Here is a 12,347-nt window from a genome sequence, read left to right on the forward strand (position 1 = left end):
TAATGTCAGAAAATGGACAAATTGCCTTTATAGGCCTCCAAACGAGATCAAGGAGATGGAAAGGATCCATTTATACATAAAGAAATTTATAACAGATCTTATTGTAGTGGTAAAGAACTAGGAACTAAGGGAATGCTCATTAGGATAGGAGTAGCTGAATCAATTATGATGTAAGGATTGGTGAGATACTATTGTACTGTAAGAAATAATGAAAGGTGTGGGTTCAAAGAAGCTTGGGAAGATTTATAAAAACTGATGCAGCATCAGGTGAGCAGAATCAGAAGTATTTATTTACAATAACAACAGTGCTAAAAAACAAACTATTCTGAAAGACTTAAGACCCTAATACAATGATCAACCATGAATTCTAGAGAACTAAGGATTTATATCACCTGGCTTCTGACCAAGAGGTAGTAGATGATAAAATAAGACATGGAGTTTTGGACATGGCCAATGTGGGAATTTGTTTTGGCTAATGATGAATGTTTGTAAAAAAAAAAGTTTTGGTTTTCTTTTTTCTAAATTGGGGAAAGATTGGGAGCAAGAGAAAATAAATGTCTGGCAATCTGAAAAATAAAATAAAACTTGAGTAAAATAAATCAAACTTGAAAATAAAATGTAAAATAAAACTTTTTAAAAGAGATAGAACAGAATATGTAATAATATTTTGATTTTTTTTAAAGTATCCAACTCAATAAACTAAGTCAGAAAGATACCCCTACCATCTTTCTAGCCTCCACTATCAGAATCCTCATCTTTGATTCTTCCTTTTCCATAATTCTCCATATCCAATGAAATCCTTTAAATTATACTCTCCCATTATCTTTTCTATCCACACCATTTACTTCTACTGACATCACTCCTGCCTGAGTTCATCACCTCATGTTTGGACTATATCAACAATTTACCAGATGGGAAAAAAGAATTGGATTAAAAAATCTAGAAATCTGGTTTCTTATACTAGCATTGACATTAATTGTCTGTGTGACTCTCCGTGAGTCATTTCCTTTTACTGATTCTGTTTTCTCCTGTATAAAAGTTGATCTAGAATATGGATGCAAATTAGCTCTGTGGCTCTGAGTAAGGCACTTCCTTTTACTGATTATTTTCTCCTTTATATGATCCTTTGTAGACCATAGATCCAGAGTTATAAGGAAGTTTAAAGATTACCTAGTCTAATTTTTTTATTTGACAGATGAGTAAACTGAGGCTCAGAGAGTTGAAGTGACTGACTCAAAAACTCCTACAAATAATAAATGAGGGATGTGAGTCATGAGCTGAGTTCCTTTAACTAGCATTTTCCCCACTGTATCATAATCATTAAGGGCTTTTTTCAGTTTGGGCAGTCTCAAATTCTATGAATCATATGTGTGGAAGTTGCAAAGACGAAAATTTCAGCTTGATATCTTAAAAGGCTTCCTACTAATTAAAGCAATACCAAAGTAGAATGAGCAGCCTGGGGAAGCTGTGTTTCCACTTTATTCAAGGTCTTCAGGAAAAGGGTGTTGTAGGAGGTATGGCTCGGGGATATGGCTTGAGCAAGATGGATGAGGATTTCCCTTGGCCAGATTAAATCTAAATGTCCATAAATCTTTATTCTGGCAAACTAGAAAGAATTGGAATGTAAACTGAGTTTTCCAGTGTTTCTTGCTAAAGTTTTATGCCTTGACAGGATGTCCTCAGATTCATTTAGAAGATTTCTTACTCTGTACTTCCGCTCTGGGATCAAAAACACTTAAGCCGTTGAAGGAAATCGCCTTGTTTAAATGCCCTGACATTTGGAGCACCAACTGGGCCAAACCAGGAAATTTGAAGTTGAGTTACTTTACAGATGCATCTAGAAGCTCTCCCTTTCCGACACCAGGGAAGGAAAAGGGGACAGACATACAATAGAGGTAAGTTATCAGGAGAACACCATCAGTATCCCTGGATTTCCTGGCTTTCTCCCGAGGTGTCACAACCTCCAAGGTAAACCAGAAACTTACAATGAGAACTGAAGGTACAAATTTATGACCTTAATCAACTGGGCTAAATGGAATTTCCTTTTGGGGGGCAAAGGGGAAAGTTGGTATAAAAGCCCTAGGGGTTTAAAAAATTTTTTTCATCTGTCTCCTGCTGTTGTTAAATCAATGTCTAGATTTTATCTCATGTATTTTACCTTAAATGGGCAGAGCCAGCTGGACACTGGATCATGAACTAGTTTCCAGGGGTTCAGGCTATAAAGTTGCTACCTCTGATCCACTGGGAAAGAGGCATCTTCTTACAGGACATTCCCAGGAAAGAGCCAGCTTGCTTCCTGGGGAGAAAGCCTGGGAGCAGCAATAAAAATCTCTTTCTACCAAACCAGAAACCTGAAAGCTCACTCCATCCCTGGACAGGAGTGTCCCCTGTTCCTGTGACCTCTCCCTCTGATTGGCTGGTTCCTCCCAACTGAGTCTTCAGTTCAATTGTTAACCCATCACCCCCTTCAGCTCCAATTCTTGGGACATCTTCCTCATTAGTATGCAATCATTTTGAGGGCAGAGACTACCTTTCTTCTGGCTAGCACTCATATTCATAATGCCTATTGTTGTTCTGTAGCTTGGCTGACTCTCTGTGACCCCATTTGGAATTTTCTCTGCAAAGATACTAGAGTAATTTGCTATTTCCTTTTCCAGGCCATTTAACAGATGAGGAAACTGAGGCAAACAGGGTCAAATGATTTGCCCAGAGTCACACAGTTAGAAAATGTCTAAGTCCAAGTTTGAATTCAGGAATATGAGTCTTCCTGACTCCAGGCTAGACACTCTATTCACTGTGCCATCTAGTTGCCCTTTAATAACATTAGTTATTATTAGAATACAAATGTAATATTACAAAAGTATTCATTGAATGATCATGCCTATAAAATTAGGGACCAACTTTCTTCCTCTGATTACTACTGTTGCTCCTAAAATATTAGGATTACTAATAATCATAATCATATTTTATTATGTTGCATTTAGCTATATTATATAAAATCATATAATATAATAACTATATATTAATGTATTGTGTATTGCTTGTTAATATTTTGTTACAGTATATTCAACATCTTATATAATGTATCATATTAAATACTATATTCTAGCTAAATATCTTCTGCTATGTAGCAGAAGCTTGGGGGTCCCCCATCCCCATCTTTCTTATACCATGTGTGACATTCAATAAATGAGAAATACTTCCCATCTGCCCTAGAGCTGATTTGCCCTTAGCCACGGGTGAGGATCTGGCTATGATTCAAAGCCCCTGCTATACCATAAGCTATGCATTGCCTTCAATAGCTCTCTAGGCACCTTTTCAGCAGTCCCATAAGGACCCAGGAACTTGAGAGGGGAAAGGAAGGAGAAAGGCCCTTAAAGGTTATTCAGTCCAACTCTTTTTATGGAAGTCATCTGGCTAGCAACGTCAGCAAAATGAAAATCCATCTCTGGGACCAAATTGGCCACCAAGCAGCTGGAAATATTACCTAATACACATCCCACGGGGCCTTCTTAACCCATCCAAAGAAGTGTCTTTCCCTGACTACAATCACAACAATGAATTGCTAGAAAAAGCAAAATGATGCTACCTAGATGATACAACCAAAGGGAGAAGGAGAAGCAGAACAGATTCAAGATCAACTACATTTGAGCTACATGAGACTGATTCACTCTCTCATTTACAGATGAGTAAACCAAGGCCCAGAAAGAGGAAATTATTTGCCCAGGATCATATAAATATAATTCACATCCAGGTCTTCTGATTCACAATTCAGTATTCTTTCCATCATAATCACACTTGTTCTCATAATAATAAAGATAATGATAGTAACAACAACAGCTCTCATTTCTATAGCTCTTTGAGATTAGAAAGTTCTTTTCTCAGGACGATCCTTGAAAGTAGGCAGAGCAAGCATTTTTATAGCCATAGCCCACACATTATGTTCTGAGGATCACTATCTCCAATAATATTATTAATTCAGTTAATAAATCCTAACTAAACTCTTCTATTAGACTGTGAAACATTGTGGCATTTAATAAATTATAACAAAGTGTCCCCATACTGCTTAAGATCATATTTTTGAGGAAACAGTTAGTGGGTATTAGATACCAAATGCTAACTGTTCCACAAACTGAAAACTGAGTCTCATAGTTATCAATCAAATATTCAGTAAACATTTATTAAGTGAATACTAGATCCGAGAGGTAAAAAGAGCAGCAAAAGATAGTCTCTGCCCTCAATCAGCTTACAATTTAATAGTAGATACTTAATAACTCTTTACTGAGTGAATAAATGAATGCATTTCCATGGTGGCAGGATTTTGGTGGTTACCCAACAGCAATTGTTAACAGTTTCTGGAGTTTATCAGAGTCCATCAGTTGGCTCCTGGTCAAACTGACTGGGACAGGTTGACATTTAGAACAAAGAAACTCAAAGGATTTAATTCTTTCTTGATTTTCTTGATCTTGGGCCAGGGGGTTTTGCCCAGCGATGATAGGGCTCTTGGCTCCATTGAAAATTTCCTTTAAGAGTCACAAAAGCCTTGAGCTTCAGAGTAAGGAAGCTGAGATAGCTCAAAAAATATATATATTATTTATGATCCCTAAGAACAAAGACTACATTTGTAAAGAAGGATTGAAGGTTCCCACAATGGTCATTTCTTGCTATAGGGAAGAACAATTAGTATATTCACTACTCTGACCTATATATTGGGAAGGTTAATCATTTATAAATGAAACCTCATTTAATGAGACCTATAAATATGCCTTTGGTGAAAGCTTGCCAGAGCATGAAAGTTTTGACTGAGCCGGGAAATCTAATGTGGAATAAATGTAAGTTGTAATTAGGAGAAATCAATCCTATTATCATTGATTCATGAATAGAAGCAATTTTAACATGGGAAAGACATCTTTCTTAAAGCAAACAGGCAGGCAAAGAATCTTACTTTTCAGTCCTGAGCCAGGACATATAGGAAAATGAAGTAATAGGAAACACCGACATGCCCAAACTGATAACTTGCAGATTTTATCTTGATTTTTATCATTTATTTTCCCCAAAAACCATCATCTCATGAATTCCAGTCCCAGGGATAACTATTTCCTAACCATCTCCACGTGGATGTACCCTAGGTATCCATCTCATCATTGTCTAAAATGGAACTTGTTAAATTCTCCCTTCATCTCCTCCAAACTTCCCTATTTCTGTTACGTGCACCATCATATTTCCATTCAAGAAGGCTTACAATCATAAAATCATCTCTTATTTTTCAGTCTTTCAACCTCTTCACAGTTTATCTTGATTTTACTTTTCTTCCATCTCTTGCATCCATCTTCTTACTGTTCACATGGCCACTACCCTAATTCAGTTCTCATTGTATAAATCAGATTATATTTGTAAAGAGCTCAGCACAGTGTTTTGCACATAGTAGGTGCTTATAAATATTAGCTATTATCATCTTCATTATTATCACTTCTCCTCTGGGCTTTTGCAATGATTTCCTAATTTATCTTTCTCCTTCCAATCTCTCCTTCCATCCTCCTTTTCTCCCAACTACTGACAGTCAATTCACATTTATTAAGTACCTACTGTATGCCAAACACCGTGCTAATATAAAAAAGGCAAAAGAGTTTTCCTGTCCTGGAGGAGCTCATCCTTGTGAGTAGTGAACAGAAGTATCTGAAGTCTGTATTTAGTACAAGTCCGACCATGTCACTCTTGTGATTCGGTTGCATGCAATTCTTCATGACCTCATTTGGGTTTTCTTGTCAAAGTTACTAGAGTAGTTTGTCATTTTCTTCTGCAGCTCACTTGAAAGATGAGGAAATTGAGACAGCAAATAGGGTTAAGTGACTTGCCAGGATCATACCTGATTGGAAGCCAAATTTGAACTCAATAAGATGAGTCCTCCTGATTCTAGCCTCAGAGCTCTATATACTGCACTACCTAGCTGCTCATGTTACTATCTGATTAAAAATCTCCAGAAGCAGCTGATTGCCTCTGAAATAATATACAAGCTCATGCATCTGGGACTTTTAATTCCCAGATCCACAAGCTTGTATATTATTCACATTCGGATTCAGAACTTGTATATTATTTCACAGTTGGCCTCTAACCTTTCTTCCCAGGATTGATTTTACCTTATTCCCCTTCACACTCCACCTTCCCACTCAACTATTTCTCTGAACTCATTCTTATTCCATTTCCATACTTTTGCAAAGGACACTTTGAAGCATCCTGGCTTCTCCCTTCCACCTCTTGGCTTCCTTCAAGACTCATCTGAAGTTCCGTCCTCTATGGGAAGACTTTCTCGGACTTCTGGGGTGGTAGTGCTAGTTCTCTCTTCAAATTATCATATATTTTTGTTTTTTATTGCATTCTGCATCTCCTGATAAAATGTGAGCTACTTGAAATCAGAAATTGTCATCCCCCCCACTTATGTCCTCAAGACACAGCACAGTGTTTTTCACAATGTGAATGTGAAAGAGATGTGTTGAATGACGCATAAGAAGATACATAAAAATGAATATATATATATATATACATATATATATATATATATAACCTAAAAAAAACATATAAGAGCTTAAAAAAGAAAAAAGAAAGAAGAGTTGAGTTGTTAATGAGTCTAATTCTCAGGGATTTGAATCTGACCAGCATGGGAAGAACCAACATGTTAGCTGTCTCTCCAGCCTGCTCACCTTCTCTTAAGCGGAGATTTGATGACAAATTTAATCTGGCAAGAAAAATAATCTCACCTTATCTCAAAAATAGCTTCAAAAGAGACAATTACTCTGTTTAATTTTGCTGGTTCATAACACGGGTCTGATTTTGATCAGAGGTTTTTAGGCTTTTTCAATGGTGTGGACTCTGAGGCATTCTGGGGAAGTCTGTGGACACTTCAGAAGTATGGTAATAACATAAAATACTTAGGGCTACAAAGAAATCAATTATATTGAAATAATTACCAAAATATATTTTTTAAAAAGGAACTATGCTCCTCAAAAAAAAAGGTTCCCACTCCTCAAGTTAAGAATCACAGTTCTAGAGAGAGCTGGAAATTCCCTCATATTTTCAAAATCAAACATTTCCTGTTTGTTCTTCAAAGGCCACATACCACCAAAAGGAAGGCCTATTCAGTCAATCCTCTCTACTGAGTCAGACCAGAGGGAGCAAAGAGAGTTTTCTAAAAATCAAAGATCATTCAAACCTCTAAGTCTGAAATGTTTTCTCTTTACTGCTGCTCTTACTGACCTCCCTGAATTCTTTTAGATCCCAACTTAAAATCCTAAAAATGGGCATCTAGGTAACTCAGTGGATAGAGTGCAGAGTCTAGAATCAAGAAACCTGACTTCAAATTGAGCCTCAGACACTTACACTTATGAGTTCTAGCCTTTTCTCCCAGTTCCTGACAGCCAATTAGCATTTAATAAGTACCTACTATGTGTCACACATTGTGCTAAGTGCTGGAAATAAAAAAAAAAAAAAAAAAGGCAGAAGATGTTTACTGTCCTGGAGGAGCTCAATTCTATGAGTGGGGAACAGTAGTATCTTACTGGGGATGAGGGCGAGTGGGGGAAGGATGAAGAGAGACAGTGGCCACCAGATGAAAGAGAGGGATCATCCTGTCAACACATCACATTCCATTCATCAAAGCCGGGAATTTCTGCAGCTTTTCCACCTCAATCAAGTTCTCCTCACTTTTATTCCATCGCTGACCAACATACCCAGTCTCCTGGGCTGTGACTACAGCCCCTCATGGAGAAAATTGTCTCTGAATCAAGTTCATAGGATTGAGAACTGGAAGGAAGCTAGAGCCCACTTAGTCTAAAACTCCTTATTTAACAGATGGGGAAACTGAGGTACAAAGAGGGTAAGTGAGATAGGTAATGGGCAAAGCTAAGAGCCAAGTCCCAGTGCTCAGTTTCCCAAATCCAATTTCTTTGTGCTAGAATATACCCTGCTTTCTTTCTGCAGGAGGCCTAGATACATCCCATTTTAAGGGTTATGTGTCTGAAACCCAGAGTAATAATAAGGATGTTAATAATAAGGATGCTAATGTCTGGCACTGCTTTGGAAGTTTCCTCCCATTCGCCCTATGAGGGACCAGCGTTCAGCATTCAGCTCACGGCACTGACTTAAGATGCCGAGAAATCAGGGTTCACCCTCTGCCTCCCCCTGCGGCTAGCCCGCTACCCTGCTCTCATTGTCCCCTCCCCGTTAGTGTCCCAAGTCCCTAATCTTGACTTGGGGGCCCATTCTCTAGTCTGCTCTTTGGCAGGCAGAGCCCAACTGGTCCCTTGGCCGAGCTGCATTGTCAAGGGAGAAGCTTTGTTCAGCAGAGGCGGGGGAAAGAGCCCCCCTGACCCTCCCTCAATGGAGACCCCCCAATCTGCTGCTCGCTCTTCACAGGGAGGGGCTTCTAATGAAGGTCTGAGGGCATATTTTTCACTTCTAATCAACTTCCCAGCATGGTGGGGGAAGGGCATCTCTGCTTCTGCAGGATGGGTGGTCTCCAAGTCCTGAGAAGAAAAACCAAATCTGCCATCCCCTTTCATCTGAGCTAGATCTTAAACACTACTCGAGGCTGATGAAATGCTGCTGCGGTCAGGCTCGCCAGAGACAAGAGAGAAAGGGAAGCTAGAAAGGATTTACAGTAGGGCCACCATCATTCCTAAGCCTCAGCAATGTTCACTATTTTTTCTCTATCACCCTCTTTCCCCATGTCAGTTTGTCTCCCTCTCTCTGACTCTCTGACTTAAGTACCTACTATGTGCCACACATTGTGGCACCTCTCTTTGTGTCTCTCTAACTCTGTATATCTTTCTTCCTCTTCCTCCTCCTCCTCCTCCTCTTCTTCTTCTTCTTCTTCTTCTTCTTCTTCTCTCTCTCCCACTCACACACACACTCTCTCTCCTCTCTGTCTCTCTCTCTTTCTTTGTCTCCTTCTCTTTCCTTTGTCCCTTTCCTCCTCCTTCTCTCCCCTCTCTATTTCTATCTCTTATCTCTCTGTCTCTGCCTATCTGTCTGTCTGTCTCTGTCTCTCTCTCTCTGGCTTCATCTCTTTCCTTTCTCCCTTTCCCTGTCTTTATCTCTTCCTTTCTATTTCTGTCTCTGTCTCTGTTTTTCTATTTCTCTCCTCCTTCCCCTTTTTCTCTCCCTTTCTTCTCCCTTTCTCTTTCTACTTCTGTATCTCTCTCTGTTTCTGTACTTCTGTCTCTATCTCTTTCCTTTCTCCCTTTCCCTCTCTTTTCCCATTCTCTATTTCTGTCTCTGTCTCTCTGTCTCTGATTCTCTCTCTGACTCTGTCTCTGCATCTGTCTGCCTATCTGTCTGTCTCTATGTGTATTTCTGTCTTCATATCTTTCCTTTCTCCCTTTCTCTCTCCTTCTTTCTCTCTATTTCTGTCTCTGTCTCTCTGTTTCTGTACTTCTGTCTCTATCTCTTTCGTTTCTCCCTTTCCCTCTCTTCCCATTCTCTATTTCTGTCTCTGTCTCTCTGTCTCTGATTCTCTCTCTGACTCTGTCTCTGCATCTGTCTGCCTATCTGTCTGTCTCTATGTGTATTTCTGTCTTCATATCTTTCCTTTCTCCCTTTCTCTCTCCTTCTTTCTCTCTATTTCTGTCTCTATCTTTCTGTTTCTCTCCCTCTTCCCTCTTTTCTCCCTTTCTTCTCCCTTTCTCTCTCCTTCTTTCTCTCTATTTCTGTCTCTATCTTTCTGTTTCTCTCCCTCTTCCCTCTTTTCTCCCTTTCTTCTCCTTTCTCTCTCCTTCTTTCTCTCTATTTCTGTCTCTATCTTTCTGTTTCTCTCCCTCTTCCCTCTTTTCTCCCTTTCTCTTTCTACTTCTGTATCTCTCTCTGTTTCTGTATTTCTGTCTCCATCTCTTTCCTTTCTTCCTTTCCCTCACCTTTCCTCCTCTCTATTTCTCTCTCTGTGTCTTTCTGTTTTTCTTCTTCTCTTCTTCCTCTTCTTTATCTACTTTCTCCCTCTTCCTCTCCCCTCTCTGTATTTCTCTAATTCCAATTCTCCTGTCTCCCTTTCTCTCCCGCTTTTGTCTAAGTGTCTGTTTGTCTCTATCTGACTCCTTTGTATCTCTATCTCTCTGTTTCTGTTTGTGTGTGTGTGTGTGTGTGTGTGTGTGTGTGTGTGTGTCTTTTCTCCCCTCCTTCTTCCTCCCCCCCCCCCCCATCCAGCAAGTCACAAGTTTCCAAGCTACTGAATAGAGCACTTGAGAGATAAGGTTTTTGAAAACCTTATTGGAATGATCCCATGTGATTTCTTATAGGATTGGATGAAAAATACACCAGAGTCTGAGCTCTTGGTCAAGTTAGCATTACTCTTCCCTCTGAAATAAGGATGGGCTGGCTTTCAGATTGTTAAGTAAATCTCCAAACATTCCAGAGGGTGAGGAGATGACGAATGCCATCCGTCATTAGTTCATAGATTTAGAGCTGGAAAGATCTAGCCTAAATCCCCTTTATTTTTATAGATGAGGAAAGTGTTAAATGTCTTGACCAGAATCAACATGGGTCACAAGTAGCAGGGCTAGATTTGAATCCAAATCTTCAATCCCAAATCCAAAGCTCTTTTTCTACCCCACCAGGCTGACTGTATATCAGCATATCACTCAGGCATCAAACCCAAGTTCTAAGTTCTAGTCTTTAACTAAGAAAAGCTAGTCTCTGATCCTTTTCATGTCTTAATTTTCTCAGCAAATGGGAATGGTATTTCCTACCCTGCTTATTTCACAAGGATGTTAAGCGGCTGTGAGAAAGCACAGCCATGCGAGACTTACATGAACTGATGGTAAGTGAAATGAGCAGAACCAGGAGATCATTATATACCTCCACAACGATACTGTTTGAGGATGTATTCTGATGGAAGTGGATCTCTTCGATAAAGAGAGCTAATTCAGTTTCAATTGATCAAGAATGGACAGAAGCAGCTACACCCAAAGAAAGAATACTGGGAAATGAATATAAACTGCTTGCATTTTTGTTTTTCTTCCTGGGTTATTTTTACCTTCTGAATTCAATTCTTCCTGTGCAACAAGAGAATTGTTCGGTTCTGCACACATATATTGTATCTAAGATATACTGTAACCTATTTAACATGTAAAGGACTGCTTGCCATCTGGGGAAGGGGGTGGAGGGAGGGAGGGGAAAAATCGGAATAGAAGTGAGTGCAAAGGATAATGCTGTAAAAAATTACCCCTGTCAATAAAAAGTTATTAAAAAAAAAAAGCACAGCCATGGGAAGGAAATTGGAAAAGCCTGGCTATACACCATCCATTACCTGGTAGTTCCCGGAGCTCCGCCAGGCACCGTGAGGGTTTCTGATTTGGCTGGGGATGGTGGCGGCAACACTGGGCTTGGGGACTTTTCCTCCACCTGGAGGGGCTCACTCTCAGCATCAGCATCTTCAACTTTCACAGCTGGGTGTTCTCTTGTGGCAGGCACTTGGAGAGAAGGAGGAGGAGGAGGAGAAAAAAAAATTAAAGAGTCAGAGAGAAAAGAGCTCCCAATTGACTCACTTAGCAGAGCCTCCAGGGACGTACTAATTATTGGTTGGGGAGAGGAGCCACTCCTGGAGAAAAATGTGAAAATTTTGTTTTTGTTTTCCTCTGGCAGAGTCACCTTCCTGCTTTCTAAACATCAGGTTTCTTGCCCAGCAAACTCTATCCAGACCTGGAAGAGGCTCTTATTGCTCCCAGATTGTGAGCTACATCACTTCTAAATAAGTTTGCCGGGATCTGCCCGGAGGAGCCCAATTTTGAAGTTTTCTCCCTTGGTTTCATTTGCAAATTTCCCTAAGCTCAAAATGTTTCAAAGTCCTGGGTGCTATCAGTGAGAAAGCAGGGTGCCTAAGAGTGAATCCCTAGCCAGCTCTCTGAAATGGAGCTACACTCAGTGAGTGTCGCCCTGCCAAAGCATCCGTCACGGGGACCAAAGGGGGTGGTGGCTAACCTGAGCCACAATCAAATTCTAAAGTCTGGAAGTGTGGCATTGGTGAGTCCTACTTCACAAAAGTAGGCTTCTTTCCCCACTTTTAGCACCTCTCTCTCTATCCCCTACATGAGAGAGAAAGAGAGAAGGAGAAAGGGAGAAAAGGGGGGAAAGGGAGAAAAACAGAAAGATAGAGACACAAACAGAGAGGAAGAAGGAGAGAGAAAGGGAAAAAGGAAAGAGAGGAAGACGAGAAATACACACAGAGACAGATAGACAGATAGGCAGACAGATGCAGAGAGGGATCCAGCCTCTCCCCTTATGGAGTGTCACATCATCATTTAGATGATTCACCTAAATCATTCACACTATGGGATGTTAATTAATATGTCATTAATGGTGAT

The 12,347-nt window shown here is 39.9% G+C and overlaps 1 protein-coding gene across 1 annotated transcript in view; it reads right to left on the reverse strand.

Moving 5' to 3' along the window:
• The window catches only part of CNGB1 (cyclic nucleotide gated channel subunit beta 1), a 78,465-nt gene that overhangs the window by 43,109 nt on the left and 23,009 nt on the right, over positions 1-12,347 (reverse strand). Inside the window, exon 5 of the mRNA XM_051974561.1 lies at positions 11,294-11,456. Within this exon, the coding sequence (XP_051830521.1) occupies positions 11,294-11,456 (163 nt within the window). The remainder of the gene's footprint in view (positions 1-11,293; positions 11,457-12,347) is intronic.

The sequence above is a fragment of the Antechinus flavipes genome, chromosome 2 (assembly GCF_016432865.1).
Source record: "Antechinus flavipes isolate AdamAnt ecotype Samford, QLD, Australia chromosome 2, AdamAnt_v2, whole genome shotgun sequence".
Classification (NCBI taxonomy): Eukaryota; Metazoa; Chordata; class Mammalia; order Dasyuromorphia; family Dasyuridae; genus Antechinus; species Antechinus flavipes.